We start from the raw sequence: 18,491 nt of genomic DNA on the forward strand, positions 1-18,491 counted from the left end.
TGTAAACTACAAATCTAAGTTGACTATAGGGAAAAAGAAACGCCTTCACCCCCCCGCTCCTCCAAAAAGGAGAAAAGGGAAAGGGAAAGAAATTAAGGATAATTGGAACACTTGGCGCAGAACAAGGTGTGGTCTATTTCCAACCTCTCTCCCAAGCCTGCCCGCGTCTTGAATGAAAGTATAGTGTATAGACTGTGGTGTGACTTGAATATAAACAGGCTGGGGTCTATTCTTTAGCCCCAACATTTTTTGGCATTAGGTATGTGTGGTTTCCTATCAAACACACTACTGACTGTTTAGCATCATCGACTGTTTGGCACAGACATAATGAGAGGTTGAAATTTCTGCCCTCTCTGAGGAAAGTTGCTATCAGTACTAGCTAGCCTGCAACAGGAGCTGAGGCTTCTTAATTTTGTTGAAATCTTGTAGCTGCACCCTTGACTTTGTTCGTTATTCCTGATTTTTTAGTTTGGAACATCCGTACATACATGTAGCTCATCTGAACCTGCAATGCGCTTGTCCACTTGTTATTAGGTTGGGATTATTGCCATCTACGCCTCCTCCTTTTCATTTAACAAGATGCACTGGGGAATAATAATAATTCAGGCATACGAATTTATTTCACATGGGTTAGGTTTTGCAACTCTTCTTCTTTTTTTTCTTTTCTTTTTTTTCCTTTATGTGTGTGTTGGAAAAATGGAAGAAGTTATTTTACAAGCTCTTGCTAAATTTGAAATTCACCTGACTAAAAATATCAAATGTTTGCGATTACACTCTCAGAAAGTACTTACATGTGTTTTCGTAAGTTCGTCCTCTTATTTGGGAAATGATTGGGTTGGATAGTAAAATGAGAGAAACTGTAAATAAGAGACTGGAGTTTTTTCCCGCTTACCCCGAGAGATGTTTGTGATTCCTGCAGCATTTCAAGCTAACTTTTCCGATAATCTACTTATATATTTTACCCGAAGCTATATGCAATGTTTGCAATGTAAATGTAGCTGAGAAATGCAGTACAAAAACAAGAAAATATAAGTGTGCATCGAATAATAAGAATTATAATTTGCTTCCTCGAGAGTTTGCAAATCATGACTCGTATCGATGGTGAATGAATAAGTTGCGACATTATACAGAGTGCTGGAACTAAAGTTAAATGATTAGCCGGTGATGACACTGCTCATTCTACAAAGAACAAATTAGCAATGCCAAGTGAGCAGTGACTTTTCAAGTAGAAGAAATATGAGAAAAAGTTGCGAACATAGACAAGCCGCTTTGTCATTTTATTATGCGCGAAACAGTGCACGACCGGCTGTGCATTTAGGCGTTAAATGGGACAATCAGCACGATTACAAGAACGGGATGAAAGCGAATTGTTGATGGCTTTATGCAATTTTCTTAGTGGACTTGGACCAAACTCTGTGGAAAATGTTGGACGACGATTCGAGTAATCTACAATTGTTTTCGGTCCTGACATGAGTTCTTGATTCTGATTGGATGGGATACCATATTTGCTGATTTCCAAATTCGTATGCTTGGACTGTACACAGTTTCTTTATCCATTTGTCACAGATAGGCTCAATTTAAAATCGGAGCTCCAATTGATTGCCACATGGTGATGAATTGAAGTTTGAAGTACGAAGATCACATTCACAGTAGTTTAAGATCTTAAAGTGAAATTAATCCCATCAATTTAGTTAATCGCCTTTTTTTATATGTATATATATATATATACATAGGAACGCTAAAAAGTGAGGAGCCGAGGGGGAAATTTATACTTTCTTGACCAATTCTTCCAGAGCAAATTGTCAAAAGAAAATGATGTTGGCAATTGACTCTTGTGTGATTCTGATTTCCTCCCAATTAATGTCTGTACCGACTGAAAACCGTGGCTCAATATTTCAATCCAGCGAACCTTGTGCTGGTGCTGATACCGAAAAGACTAATAATCTTTTTTGTGAAACATGTATTGTCCTGAGCCAATTTCCTACCCACCAAAAAAAAAAAAAAAAGAGAAAAAAAACTTAGATATTGAGATTTAATGCCACGGGGTTTACAGCTAACACTTCGACCGTTCAATCACATATTCACATTAAGTTTTGCGATTAAGCCCATGTCTCTAGTTATTAGTGATAATTAATGCAGTCTTATTCACAAGCCTAGAAGAAAAATTTGGGGGGGGGGGGTTATATTCATGCTACTTTAAAAAAAAATTAATCAATAAGCATAGTTTTTTAATTGCTCATTATTTGAAGGAAAATTATCATATTCTTCTCGAAATTGAGTGTAAATAATTCTAACCAATGGTTCGTGGATTGGGCTTTGGGCGTAAAGATGTAGACTTGGTTGTGTCTGCTCCACCTCACCGACCTAACTCAAAAAGGTGATAAATGGGGCCCTAATGGTTATCTGAAGGATCTTAGTCTAGACTCTACATTACGTCTAATACATCAGGATCCAAGGTAAAAATCTCCCTGAACAAAAACATATTTTATTATAATCCATGCCCCTGTGCATATCATGTATTTTATGCATGGGCCTATGTTGATTTCATCTTGTCGAATTACACATCACGCATGTAGATCTGCAGTTAAATATTATATTCGACTTTATCTTAAGATCAGGAGCAAAGTAAAAGTTTCTTAAAAGCACTAGGAGGATGAGCAATTAATAACCCCTTTGGATTGCTACTTTTTGAAATTTTTGTAAAACAAAAAAAAATACTGTAACGATTTAATATATATATATATATATATATATATATATATATATATATATTTTATATATATAAAAAAAATGATTGAAAAATGTATATATTCACGAAAACTTTAAAAGTTTTCCTTAGACAATAGCGATCAAAATAAGGGCTAGATTAGTAAAGATGTACATTTCAAAGGTATTCTTTCATATTTTAAAACTTTGGGAGGCAATTTCTAATTATAACATCGAAAAATTTTTTAAAACTCTTGAAGGAACGTTGAAGGATTTGTAAAATTTTGGAGGGCAGAATCTACTTTTTAATAGGAAAACGGTGAAATTTTTGACTACTTTGAGGGACTATAAATGAATTCTGAAAAGAAATCTTGAGTTGCAGCCCCACGAAATTTTCTAGTGTACTACTTTCCCTCCTTAAGTGGCAAATGACACGAGGTTTGAACCACAAAGCTTAGTGGTCACAAAAAAAGGAATTAAAATTTAGTCCTTCTTTAATTCTAGCTTTTTTGAAAAAAAAATTCAAATGAGGTGCTAAAACACCTCTTTAATCTTGTCATACTTGCTAGCCCTTTATATAAGTTTCTTTAAAACTCCCCTGTTTCTTGTAAAATATGATAAATTAGGTTATATAAATATTATGATTGTGAGACCCAAAAAAAAAAAAAAAAGAAAAAAGAAGAAGAAAGACACAAGAGGTTTGAAAGCAAAGAAAACAGTGCAGAAAATGACGTTCCACTTTGCATCAATTCGAGTGATAAATAGACATGCAATGTGACAAGCAATGGAATGGCCCTTGAATCTTGTCTGCGAGCACAAGAAAGAAACATAAATTTGGGGCTGTGAAAGCACCCAGACACACATAACTAAAACCTGTACACGTATGAAATTATTTATGTATGTTAATGTCACACACATATCCGGCAGCACATCCCCATACCTCATCCTCAGGACGAGGACGGGGAATTTTGCTGTTACTCACAGTTACCGGATGTTGACTCATTGCGAGTAGTTTTTTCATGACACTAGGGTTTGTTTGGATTGTAAGTTATTTGAGATATTTTTATTGTAGCACTTTTTGTGATGTGATGTATGTGAGATAAAAAGGTAATTGGGAAGGTAAAAAGGTGTGTTGGAAATTGTAATGATGATGTAAGCAAATATATTTTGGGAAATAAAGACCAATCCAAACAAACCCTATTTGCCACCTAAATATACATATGATAGTGGTTTTTAATTAGCTTTGTTTTACATATATATATATATATATATATATATATATGTATATGTATATGTATATGCATATGCATATGCATATGCGTGTGTGCGTGTGTTTGTGGATTGTTGTCAAATTCTTATCGCAAATTACTCCTAACAAATGACAACTTAGAACTTTCAGTTGAGGTGTGGCAGTTGTTTGGTAGGGGTGATACAAAGGCATAATTTGATTTCTTGATCGTTTAATTTTGGATTAAAATATATATATATAGAGAGAGAGAGAGAGAGAGAGAGAGATGGAAATATTATTAATAATCCACTCAAGCATGGGAATATATTATATTGAATGCATGTCATGAAGTTATAACTTTAGAGGATGTGGTCTCGGACAAGAGGGACATGCCAGCTACCTGCAATACTCAACATTGGTCCATTGATCTATGTACTACACCCTTTACCATTTTGTTTTCTCCAATAATAGAATCGTGGCAGTCTCAAACGTGGCGTTCCCTTTGATACGAGTGTCAGAGGAAGGAGAGGACCATATATACACACACACACACACAAGTACGTTTGTCACTTTCGTTCCAGGGTATTTTTACTTAAAATCTTCTAATGGGATTACTCATTCGTATTCGTTTATTGAAGAAAACTAGCCTTTTTTGTTAGATATATATATATATATATATAATATAGAATACAGTTAGCAACTATAGAAAAAGGACACAAGGAAAAAAAAAGTTATAAATTTAGAAGGGGAAAAAACAAAAGGATACAGTGAGCAACTAGAATTCAGTCTTTTTACTAAGGCAAAGGAAAAAAAAAATTAATGGTTTATGCTCATTACGTGCTTCTAAAAACTTCTTGTCCTAGGGGATAAACACTGTTAAGTAGACGAAAAAAAAAAGATTGAATAAGATGAAGAGAGTTATCTTAGAGAGACTTATGTACGTACTTTTTATTCTTGGTTTCCAGGTTGGGGATCCACCTAGCTGTGCGAGGCGGCTGATAAATGATCGATGTCTTGGTTGTATTTACGACTGGGATGCCTAAATATATGGTAAAAACCTGCATTTGTAGGTTACTGTTATTCCAAAACAGTAGTATAAGCGCAAAAAGCCTTCAAGGTTCAAAGGCGGCTGAACGCTTTGCGCACGAAAAGTAGCATTTGATTTGAGGCGCAGCTAGTGGTTACTGTGCGCATAATTGCTTTCATTTGCAGAACTCAGGCTAGGGGGGAAAAAAAATGAAATTCCACACATGCATCCCTTCCTCTCTCTCTCAGTCTCTCTTTTTTTTTTTGGGTTGAAAATGTTCTAATAGTAATTTTATTTTATTTTTGTAATTGAAGTTTAGATAAATTTAGTTCCGGTCATCGCCGTGAACTAGGGCGTATCTCCAGGATCATTGATCGCTTGCAAGGGTTCTTATAGATTATTTATCAATATAATCTTCACATTTACAGTAAAATTCATACACAAGAGCTTTTGTGAAAAAATGATCAATCTTTATCAATTGAATAAGCTTGTGTTTGCAGTACTTGATAACTTAATGATGTACACAATTAATTGACATGAAACATAATTAAATGGTAGGCTTTAAGAAGAGTTGACCCGATGATCAAAGAAGATGAATTTTAACAATTATTCAATTTAATCATTTAATTGAAAGACAATGCCGAAGTATATATACTGCCTGACACTGTCCCACCTGAAATTAAAGGGCATTTTATATCATTCACCTGCATATATATACACACGCACCAAGAATCAAGAGATCTGTTAGCGGTAAATCACTTTTCTTACAAAAGAGATCTGCACCCAAAAATCACAAAGCTTTCATGCATACAACGACACACTCTATTCGTCGCATTTTGATAGGGTTGTTTTCGTTATTCATTCATTCCAAATTATAATCCATTTTTCAATTGAAGAATGTAGATAATTTGGAACTTCTCTAAAACACTCTTACTTAATAAAAGTTGTTAACGAGTATAACCTAACTTATTTAATGTAAAGTTAATTAGGCATACTCCATTTAATGTAAGGATATTTTAGAAAGAAAGTAAAGTAAATTTATTTTTCCGACTAAATTATTTACTTTTCTTACACTGTGTAAAAAGAATTTAAATCTATCAAAGTGAGACGGATGAAGTAGTACTAGTATTTTTACCATAAATACCTATCCCGTGTTGTTTCAACTAGCCTAGCCTTGTTGGTGGGAAGGGCACCATGTCATAGGATGCTCAATGTTCAAGAGCTATGGAAGCAACTATTGCACGGCCGCACTAGTTGCACACTCATGTAAAGATTGAAAGATGGATCTCCATCCAACAGCGGTCGGTGGACATTGCTGGCAATTACAGGATCATGATTAGTCCCAAGCAATTATCCTCTACCGTTGCCCTAAAATGATTTGGTTCCAGATCGTCTAGTAATCATCAGAATGAAAAGAGAGACGAAGACAATTTATTATCTATCCGGTGATTCAAATATGAGTCCACGAGGGAAATGGCAAAGCAAAGATGTTGCCATTGCACTTTGTATCAATTTCAAAAAAAGCTATAATTACTGTTATTCCACCATTTAATTACAACTTCTTTTTTTTTTTTTTTTTGAGAGAGTTCAAAATGTTAAATCATGCCCACGCTCCTCCAAAAGCTAAAAAGTTTACAGGTACTTGCCTCAATTCACAAATCATATGACTTTGCCGTTTTGTCTGATGTAAAGCGAGAATGATGGAGCAACTCAAGCTAGTAGCCATCCTTTTGTCACTACTGCTACTGCACTAACTTCCTTTATGTGATTTTCCAATGCAGTTCTCAGAACTTTATCCTTGTTCTGTCTCTCTCTCTTAACTAACAACACACACAAATTAAAAAACCCAAAAAAAAATGTTGTTGAAACAAATAATTATGCATTACGTAGGATACTTGAAAATATAATTTTAGGAAGAAGTCTATGATCCCTTTAGAAAATTAATTTTTTAATGTATAATTCTCGGGATTGATAGTGATATAATTTTATATGATTAAAATTTTTACTATTTAAGGGTCAAAAACACTTACTTCATCACTCAATGATCATTTTAAAACTCGAAAGTATGATGTCCAAAGGGACTATAAATTTTTTTCTTATGTGATCTTTTCAAGAAGATTTGGGGTTATGGGGTAAAATCAAGGTAAAAGTTAAATTATATGCCTTTTTTGAAGAGGACAATGGGCCATCCGTAAATTCAGCGTGACCGAAGTGGGCAGGCGAGCCCCCACCCGCCATGGCATAGGTTCGTGTATCCATTGATACATATACATGTTAGGACAATATACATATAAATGATATATAGATACAAGTGCTGGGATGATTCATAATAGTGTCATACTTTTGCTTCTATTTTTTCTACTTTTGTAGTTTTTAGTGGAAAAAAAAAGGTTGTTTAATTTTCAACCAATATATATCCATCAGCTTCTCATAAATTTTGAAAGGACATTAAGTTAGTTTACAAACAGTTTGTTTGGATTGTAGTTTATTTACCAAAATATATTTGCTTACATCATCATTACAATTTTCAATACACCTTTTTATCTTTTCAATTACCTTTTTATCTCACATACATCACATCACAAAAAGTGTTACAGTAAAAATATCTATAATAATTCACAATCCAAACAAGTCTCTCTCATATTATCTCTTGCTATTGATCCATTTGGTGTTTTTTAGTTTCTACAGCAAATTTGATCAAATAATGACCTTGAAAGATATAGGCAAAAAGAAACTGAATTCTCCCACAAAAATCCAAAGAATGATATGGTATCACTGTAGCTCGGTAAAAGAAATAACAACAAAGGAAAAAATTTGTGCCCACGCCCCTACTCCCAACTCTTCCCCCGCCCCCTACCCCACAAACAAAACAAAAAAAAAAGATTTTTTGTTTGACTAATTAAGAGCTTGCAATTATGCATCATGCATGTGCTATAAATACGTGTCATTGGTTAGGCGAGCCTGACTTCATTTTGTACTTTATTGATTATTATAGCAAAAATTATGCTGCCTGTTATACATATAGATATTATCACGTGACAAGAGTGTTGAGGAAATTTTCGGGAATCATATGATTACGAAGTAACTGAGAAGGTTATAAATAAATACACCAGTCTTTGACCAACTACTGGTTTTTGGGGGCAGTTTATTTCCAGATCCATAGATTTCCTGAAGTTGATTAATTTGGACGAGGGTACGCCTTAGCTTAACGGGACAAATTATGGGCATCTCCCCCCCCCCCCCCCCCCCCCCCCCCCGGGGAATCTCTATGTCTAACCGCCGTTCCAAGGTATGATAAATAATTTACCACAGACATTTTTGTGTTTAGACTGTCAAGTGTGTCTGGATTGGCATTAATTATTTGCAAAAAATAAATAATTTATTTGTATTATAAATACATTTTCAATCGCTTTTATTTTTTAATAATTTTTTATCTCATATATATTGTATAATAAAAAGTTTTACAGTAATTATTTGAAATAATATTTCAACTAATCTCCTACCTAAAAAAAAAGTTTTTTCTTTACAATTTTAAAATTTTTTTCTGATAGGTGAGAGTAGAGGTGTCAAAATAGGTGACTTGGGCGGGTTTGAGTTGGATAAAATGGATAATGGGTATAAGTGAGTCAACCCATTTATACCCATTTAATTAGATGGGTATAAATGGGTAAGTTAAAAAATGAATTGGATAACCCAATTACCCATTTATAACTCATTTATTTTAATTTTTTGTAAATTCATTTAAATTCATTTTTGCAAACTAAGTTATCAATTTATACCGCTCTTTATACCCATCATTAGTTTTAAATATTTACTTATAATGTTCAATAAACCTAATTACCAATGTTTTTTCATTTATACTATATTTCACAAAATTACATATTATTTAATAATTGAATAATAAGAATATAAAAATTTGAACTAAGTACTATAAAAGTTAATATAAAAATTCAATCCAAAAATTTTTAACCCCTAACTTTTTTTCCATATATAAATTTAAAATTTCATTTTAGAAAGATAAGAAAAGAGGCTCAAATTTATCATAAATTGATAATGCCGAAAAATGGGCAAGTTAATAAACTAAGAGAAAACAAAATAATAAAATAAAATCAACAAATAATAATAATAATGAAACAAAAGTAGTTAACATCATGACAAAATGAAAAATTTGAAAAAAAAAATGGGTTGGGGGAAAAGAAGAGATTTAGGGGAAGAGAATTTTAAATGGGTTAATTGGGTTTGATGGGTTACCCAATAATACCCATTTATTAAATGGATATTATTGGGTAACCCATTTATACCCATATACAAAAATTTAAGATATCAATACCTATCTATTCATGGGCGGGTATGGATAAATTTATTTAAGTGGGTTGATTTGCCACCTCTAGGTAAGAGGTAGGATTTAATGAGCGGAGAGGGGGAAAAGAGAATCAATCCAATATCTCTAAATCTTGGAGTTTTAACATCTTAATTTTGATCACTAGATCAAAATCTCCTTCATAAAAATATAAAAAATAAGTTAATGGAGTCAAAATTTTAGATATTGCATACTTAACCGCACGCAAATAAATGACTTTAGCATACTTAACCGCACGCAAATAAATGACTTTATTACACAAGTAGTCGACTATTCGTGTTGAAATGTGACTGGTTTTTCATGATTTTGTTTCGTCACATGGCTTTGTAGGAGAGCTGGAAACACCATACTACCCGGAAATCGGGTTTCTTTTCCTCTTTTGTTTGGTTGTGTAATTGTGATTATTACGATGAACGGGCTGAACTTTGACTAATTTTTCCTTGACGCAGACAATTCTTAGCAGAACCCTTTGCTATGCATCCCAACAAACATATAAGATATACATACTAGTATATGTTTCCCATTTTTGAAGAAAAAAAGGTCATTCATTTAATTTAAGTTAATATGAACTAATAACTACAATACCGTTGGATTACGTTTTGAAATTATATTCAGGTGTTGAATCAATAGGAAGAAAAAAAAAGTAAAAGGATGTTTTCTTTGTACACAAAAATAAAGAAAAAGAACACCGTCTCTAGAGACTAGTAGACATCTCATCAGAGCGATTGAAGTCGATTTTTGAGGTTTACTCGGAATTTAGGTTTGTAAAATCATAAAAATTTTATGAAAGACTTTGACAAAAAAAAAAAAAAAAAAATTGAAGCCACGAATGTCATCGGTAGAGCGGAGACTATAATCCGCGTAGTTCTGCAGTATCAAAAGGTTAGAAAATAGTGAGTAACAGCACATGCATACCGTCATCTTGGCATAGTACGGCATCAAATATATATATATGATTAAGCCTTCTTTCTTAGGCGGAGCGGAGCCACATATGCATTTGAAAATTGTATAGTAGACTTGTAATTTTGCAGTACTTTCATTTGTACGCTAGACACGTTAGACAAATTCTGCGCAACTTGCCCTTCCCTTTCAGATTCCTTTTGAATTTTTTTTTTTTAGGTTCCTTTCTTTGATTTATGGAATGTTGTCCTCTACGCAGGAACGCTTACATGGAGATAACAGATTCAATCTCAAACACAAACATGATCTTCATTTCACATTTAGAGCAACGTAATAATCTAAATATACAGGGCATACAATAAATAAGCCCAATTGGAGATCAACTCTTTATTATTACAAATCTAGGAGTTGAGGATACTTGAGATTTTCCATCACCTTGAAAGTCATAGCTGAATGCAATGATGTGATAACAGTGGATTTAAGTAGAAGATAAAGAAAATTCATTTGTAACTCAGGATTGTAGAAAACTTCTGGAATATATTCATGATACCTGCTACCTACTTTGTAAAAAAGGACAATATGAAGTGCCAAGGGAAGGGACATAGCATTTGAATCTAGGCAAAATGTTGCGCAAACACAGGTCCGCGGCACACTTTTGAGAACATCCTGCATTATAAGTAGCCTCGTTAACCAGTTGCCTTACTAAGTTGTAAATAAGGCCCCTAATTAATTGTTCAAAAACAACTCTGTGCCCTTTTTTATTAGGTTAGCTCAATGGACATTAATTTGCTTAAAGTACGGGAGATTTTGCATGTACTTCATCAAATCCTCTTCAATCATCACATACGATATTTTGTTGCAAGCTTGAAATATCCTCGGTGCCCGAAGAATGTGTAAAAAAAAAAAAAAAAAATCATGGAAACCGTAAAATTTTCTTGCCGAAAAAATAGCAATTCAAGCAATGCTTTAATTTCACCTTTCGTCTCCTTGTTCTCAATCTCATATCTTAATTAGATCACACATTTCAATAGTAGTCTTCTCCGAACAAAAATTGACTCTAAGACTGAACGCTTAAAAGATTCATGTCAATTTCAGAATATATTTACTGCCAAAATTTTATCAAGACTATTTAGTCAATCAATTCTCATTTGACTTCTTCTTTCATAGATGTATTTTTGGTCCAGATATTTTGAGATATGCGCAAACCGAAAAAAAAAGAAAAAAAAGAATCTCAAAATATAAAAATTAAGAATAAGGAAAATAGCAGACACAAATTGTATGTCACCTCACCTATTTATATCCGCAGACAGGAGGCAGACAACCAGCAAACACGAAAAACCTAACCCTCTCAACATCAAATTCTCATTCTCTCCATCGCAGGCGTCATCAACCCTCCGGCGACAACTCCGACCAATCTCCGGCGTCCGACCTTTAAATCATCAAAATGAATAGCAAAGAATGAGGAGCAATCGGGGACGATCATCATGTCAGTCTCCTACTCAGACTGCTTTTCCGACCTACTCTGCGGCGAGGACTCCAGCACCATATTCTCCGGCGATGACCTGCCGGAATGCTCGTCGGAGATTGAGTCTCAGCATCCCCCGGAGGACTTGGAGGAGTCGATCATCGGACTCATTGAACACGAGAAACAATACGTTCCGGGCATCGATTATCTAGAAAGCTTTCAATCACAATCCCTCGACGCCTCCGCTAGAGCAGATTCCATTGCATGGATTCTCAAGGTATACATAAACATAGTACTAACATTTTCACGTTCATATATGGGAGGCCATGTACGATGAAAATATATACTAGGAGAAATGATATTTAGCTATTTTTTTACAAGCATAATAGCAGCAGATTTCATCTTTATTTGTCTCTTAAAATGCATCAAGTGAAAGGTGGATCAATGTGTGTTAATTAGATCAGTGATTTACTGCAAAAAAAAACAAAAAGGATTCATTTTTAGTTGGTTATGAAGTTGGCGGGAATAGAAGGGGGCGACGCGGGAAAAAATGGCTGGGATTGGCGGTGGCGCCAATAATGGATTCCTATACTTGGCGGAGTTTTCGCTTCCGGAGTTTTGATTTGATTGACGTATGAATTTGTTTTATCCGATGTCTTGATGCAGGTACAACGTTATTATGGTTTTCAGCCATTGACGGCGTATCTCTCCGTCAACTACTTTGATCGAGTTCTTTATTCACGCCGCTTGCCGGTAACAGTCATGCTCCCGTAGAAAACAGTCATCATTTACTTCTGAATGAAAATTATTTCTTCTTAGTAGTATATATTATTTTTTTTTTTATTCTGGGAAGCATTACTACCTGCTTAGGAATATTAGTTTATAGTATTAATAAAAATTTTTGTCGACTTTTCAAACATGATGAAAAGGACTTTACTACAAGCATCGAGTCGAGTTAACTGCAAAAGTTTGTGTACTTATGAGACAGTAAAGTAAATTCCATTATAAACATTTTATTGTTGTATATTCTGTCCTACTTTGTCTTATTTTCGTAGTAATAAAAAGGTACTAATAATACCGAGTCACGTACTTTACTTTTCCCTCTACCGATTGTAAAGTACAAACTATTGTCGTCATTGTTTTGGTGCTTTCGTTGTTAATCTCCGTCTACTTGGGGGTACATACCTAGGGGAGGTACAGCTGTCTTCTACAGTTACGTCAAATTAATCATCGGTATACAGTTCCAACTGTATGTATGGTCGTAGGATGTTTGGACGTCGTATATTCAGATCTCCTTTTGATTTCACGGTATTTATTATTATCAATACAAATATCCTATTTTACCTCAGGGAACAATACATAATTTACTCTCGACTTTAATGTAAACATGACACACTCGTGCATCTGTTTTTCTCCCTTTGTTTTTTTTTTTTTTTTTTTATGTCATTTCTAAGAATTTGGTGGAAAAATAATCATTATTAGATAACTTACGTGGTTTCAACTCAAATGATAGGTAGAAGGTACTTAATACCTAATTCCCCAGCATTGTTTATCTATTACGTGTGTGTGTGTGTTGATAATGCAAGAAAGTGAGTGTGTGAAAATAAAATGCAAGCAAATCAGTGTGTATAAATAAAATGTAATTTTTTATCATCCAAACACACTCGATATCATCATCTGCTCCTAAATTCTAAAGTTCATTTAAACGAAGGTTCTTTTGTCTTTTCTAACTAGGAATATCCGTACTAATCTCTAAGCAATATCTTACTATATATTTTATCAAAATTCCTTTTGCTTTATCGTCCAATACTTTTTATGTAATTTCATACTAATATATCTTTTTTCTCCTTTTTGTTTTTTTTGGGGGGGGGGGGGCACGAATTCAGCAAACAAAAGGGTGGCCACTACAATTATTGTCTGTTGCTTGCTTGTCATTAGCTGCAAAGATGGAGGAACCTCTTGTTCCGCCTCTTTTAGATCTTCAGGTAATCCGGTTAAAACCCCATTATAGAGTTTATAATCATCCATTTTTTCCCCTGCAAAACCATTCAGATTAATCATTGCTTGTTTAATGCATAGGTTGAAGGAGCAAAATACATATTTGAACCGAGGACAATCGGTAGAATGGAGTTTCTTGTGCTGAATACATTGGATTGGAGGCTTCGATCTATCACGCCATTTAGCTTTCTGAGCTTCTTCGCTCATAAAGTCGATCCAACGGGGACCTATGCTGGTTTCCTTATTTCGAGGGCCAACGATATTATTCTGTCCCACATACAAGGTAGTACATGTGTACATCCCGCTTTCATCTGGCGTGCAACACGCTTTCTTATGTGAGCATGCATGCGTCTATCTATGCTTGCATGTGGAATTGTAGATAGATGGATACACGTAAACATGATTTTAAAAAAAAAAAAAATGAAATTGGTTTAATTCGTCCTCTTTGCATAATCACCATGTCAGATGCTAGCTTTCTGGAGTACCGGCCATCATGCATTGCTGCTGTAGCGATCCTTAGTGCAGCCAGAGACCTCCCAATTTTCTCTTTTCTTAGTCCTGAATACGCTGAATCATGGTGTGATGGACTCCACAGGGTAAGGAATATATATATATATATAATTATAATTATTATGCGTAATACTTTTGAGTTATGGTGCAAATCGTTGTAGCATTCAACCAATAGGTCGTCTTGACAAATTGGATTCGATTCAATTTTGTCAAATCATTTAACTAAGCTGCACTTGATGCGGAGGAACAATGATTTGATAAAATTTAATTGGAATCAACCTTTTCCAAATGATTTAACACAATGTTGACGTTTTCTCGATAGCCATAGCTCTAGCTGGCGTTTTTGGACCATTTTGATCAAAAGGAAATGTTTTTTGTCAACTTGGGTTTGGGATCCACTTTTTGCAGGAGAAAATAATCAGCTGCTACGGCGTAGTGCAGCAAATAATTATCGATAATAGGCCAAGGAAGAGCCCGAAATTTTTACCCCAGCTTCGAGTCATGTCTCGGATGAGTCTAGCATCCACCGAATCATCATCATCGTCATCAACATCATCAAACTCATCTTCTTCATCATCATCATTATCATCCTGTAAAAGGCGAAGATTAGAAAATTACTTATGGACAGATGATGACAAAGGAAGCTCCGAGTGAGAGGGGAGGGGGGGGGGAATCTGGTGGTCCAACTCGTCTAGAAGCCTCGATGTTTTTTGGAGGGTTTTGAGAAAACAAGAATTGACAAGTATGATGTAGATTAATGGTAGTATACATGTATGTATGAGTGCTTGGAGATTTATTATTTTTTTTTTTGGGGGTGAGCCGGGGGGGGGGGCGGTGGGCAGGTGCGGTCATTAATGGCTTTGCAGATTCCCAAGGGAAAGGGATTTTGGTACATAGTATTATTATTATCCAGGAGTGAGTGAGACGGGGGATCACATTCATTGTTTAATAGTAGCAGTGGAGTCATGGGAGTGATGGAGTGCGGAGTGAATGGCTATTGAATTCAAAGGCTGCATTGATTAGTGAATGAAAGGGTGGAGATGGTGGGGCCTTTTGCACAGGACCGGTGAAAAGAAGGGGCAGAAAAAATCAATGGAGTTGGCTAATTTATGGGATTGAACTTTGAAGTTTGAGCTCTAGATGTGTTACAAGTCAAGCTCCTCACCTAGGCCCTCATCATTTTGCTAATTTTCTCCTCCAACTTCTACCCAATACCCCCACATGCTTGCAGCAATGACAGGGAGACGGGCGAACACGCATTGGGAGGGGGGATAAATAAATCTGGTGGCTCAGCTGTACATGGGACGGGACTGCTTTCTCTTTGAGTTCTTGAGAGTGATGTGTACAGACGCTCGTAGTTGTTAACTATGGCGGGCTCTACACGTGTGCATGTGTGATTTTTTGGCGGGAAATTGCCTTTTTTTTTTCTTTTCAAGTCCTAACCATAGACTGGACATTTCTTTTTGTGTGCCCTTGACACGTGTGATGGATACACGTGTCTATTCTTTTTCACTTTAAACTTTTTTTTTTTTCTTTTTGGGGTTGTTTGATTGAAGGGATGAAATTAAACTTAAAAAGTCCCTTCTTCTTGATGGCCTAAATTTGGGCCAATTATAGACAAAAAAAAAAAAAAAGGGTCTTTGGGGCCTTTTTTTTTTTTTTTTTTCAGAGCGTGGTGCTGCTGTATTTGGATTCTTGAATCAAGCATAATAATAATGAAAGTAGTAGTACTAATTTTGTAGCAGTAATTTTCTCCTCTTTTAAGTACTTTCTTCATTCATAGTATCTGATAGATATCTCGTCCTCTGTCACTTGACACACACACACTCACATGCTTGATTTGCCATGCACGTGGATGACAATGAAGACTTTGTAGCTTTGCCATTTGTTTTATTGCTACTACCATCATCAATCAGCCGAGAGAACTTTTTTAAGTGGCAACTATGGAATTTTATGAAGCACAGCTATTATTATTTTTACTCAATTAGAGGCTCAACGCAGCGCTACCCGCACAACATAACATAACATAACATACCCATACCATACGCTGGTTGGTCCCTCGGAGCAATAAAGAGAGATCATCGATGAGTACGACTCCTTAACTGAAACCCGTGCCCTTCTCGTGACTGACCCATCTTCTGTTTCTTTCATCTCCCTCAGATTTCAGACAAAGCTTCTCAACTGTTCTTCTTCATCTAACCTTCTATAATTCATCAGTCTTTGATATATGCCTTTTTCTCCAGTATGGGACCATGGTGGTGGGATGGGAGGGCTTCCGCGTTTTCAAGTGACTCATCATCAGTTGTACAATAATGCATATTAATACATGGGAAATACCGCACTATATACGGTAAGTCCTAAATTATCTCTCTTGCAATTGGACCACCACATCAAAATATATTCAGCAAGTTGTTGCCGATTGGTCATCCCCTGTAAAATAAAAGTTCGATTCGATGGTGGCTAATCTTACAGCTCCATCCATTGGTGGTCCGGATATATCCGTAATTTGCGGGTTAACTTTGAGCCTCTTATATCCCGTCCCAACCTCTTATATGCTCTTATATCCTTCTCCCCTCCGTTGGGATAGAGTATTATTTGGAATAATTACTGTAGCATTTTTTTATGATGTGATGCATAGAAAATAAAAAAGATAATTGGGAATATAAAAAAGTGGATTGGAAAATGTGTTTATGATGCAAGCGAAATATTATTTGAGATATTTGTGGTATCCAAACACAAATTTACGTACAGATATGCTTTACTACTAAGACCTATATAAGACTTGAGGGAGAAGGATGAATTGGATAGTACGGGAGGGTTTAGCTTGTCGCAGTCCACAATTAGTCGCACGAGCTGGGATTTTTTTTTTATTTCTGTTTTAATTGTGAGAAATTAATTCCTAGTCATTTTGAAGTTTATATATATATATATATATATATATTTTTCAAAAAAAAAAAAAAACTGTGTCATATATTTATTATATAGAGTAGACTGGATTCTCTATGGGAAGTAGAGCCAGCGGCTTCAAGTCAAGATAGATGGGAACACTTGCTGTTAATGTCTGTTCAGAAAATGGACCACCAGACCGATAAGAATTCAGAATAGTTGGGACATTTAGGTAATCGACGGATTCTGATGAATACAAAAATCTGCTCACTGAAAATTCATCACTTTGTGGAGGGCCTCCCCCTAGGTTTGTTTCAGACAATTTGGTTGATAATTGTGGCTCCTAAAAGTAAACTATTCCCTTGTTTATCACTTTGCTAGACGTGGCATCTTCGGCTTGGACCTGGTTGCTGCAAATTTGCTGATTAGCCATTGCAGCACCATCTCATTCGCAATTCACAAGTCATCATCTGATCTGGTTGGTAGAAGAGCAAGTGCTGATTAGGATCAATTAAATTAGGGATCGGATCATCGTCTGTAATGTCACGCTGGATAGCATACCACAAAAAAGCTATATATTCTACAAATTGTACATGGACTTGTTAGGCAATCAAACAGCCCACGATAGCTGCACTACTATATGTTAAGTATTGAGGCAGCCCAAAAAAAACGACTTAAATCAGACAAAACCACTTGAGATTTATTTAATGAAAATCTTCTGATTGATCATTTGCTTCACTCAGTGTCTTGTAAAATACTCTCCCAATCAAATGCAGAGGATGGCCGGCAACAGTTGCATGAATTAAATGTGGATGCTTGGGAGAGCTGTAGGGTAATTTGCTTATTACTCTCTCTCTCTCTCTCTCTTTTTTTTTTTTAATTAGGAAAAAAAAAAGAAAAGAAAAGAAAACAAATGTGACCCAAATTCTTCTTGCCCAAAAGGTAAAACAAAAGATAACAAGGCTAGTTTCAATAATGTCCCAAATTTCTTATCATTCCTCCTTAGGGATGGCAACGGGGCGGGGTTGGGGCGGGGGACCCCTCCCCCGTCCCCCGCCCCGTTGCCTATTAGTTCCCCCCGTCCCCCGCCTCCTGCTCCCCCCGCCCCGCCCCGCCTTCCCCCGCTTCCCCCGCGGGTGCCCCCGCGGGGTTAATAAAATTTTATTATATAATTTTATTATAATTAAATTTTAATAAATAATCAAGTACTAAAATATCAACACATCACCAAATTATTATTCATTGTAATTTTACAATTGAAACTCATAAAAACAATCAAACAGAAGTTATTTGAATACAATCCAATATGATGAAATAAATATAACTAAAATAGTCAAATTTTCACTTTTAGTACAAATGCAATCACTAATTCATCATTGTGTTTGTGCTTTTTTTTGAGAAAAAAGTGTTA

At 35.4% G+C, this 18,491-nt stretch overlaps 1 protein-coding gene across 2 annotated transcripts; it reads left to right on the forward strand.

Moving 5' to 3' along the window:
• Positions 1–11,537: 11,537 nt before the first annotated feature.
• Positions 11,538–17,758, forward strand: LOC113717036 (cyclin-D1-1-like). Of its 2 annotated transcripts, none has more exons than XM_072071223.1 (6): positions 11,538–11,963; positions 12,353–12,439; positions 13,573–13,671; positions 13,766–13,967; positions 14,150–14,280; positions 17,462–17,758. In XM_072071223.1, the coding sequence occupies exons 1-6, from the start codon at positions 11,706–11,708 to the stop codon at positions 17,507–17,509; spliced, it is 825 nt and encodes a 274-aa protein (XP_071927324.1). In that variant the 5' UTR covers positions 11,538–11,705; the 3' UTR covers positions 17,510–17,758. The 2 variants fall into 2 exon arrangements, with proteins under 2 accessions (XP_071927324.1, XP_027097484.1); XM_027241683.2 differs by lacking the exon at positions 17,462–17,758 and adding an exon at positions 14,603–15,942.
• Positions 17,759–18,491: the final 733 nt, after the last annotated feature.

This window comes from Coffea arabica, chromosome 11c (assembly GCF_036785885.1).
Source record: "Coffea arabica cultivar ET-39 chromosome 11c, Coffea Arabica ET-39 HiFi, whole genome shotgun sequence".
NCBI classification, from domain to species: Eukaryota; Viridiplantae; Streptophyta; class Magnoliopsida; order Gentianales; family Rubiaceae; genus Coffea; species Coffea arabica.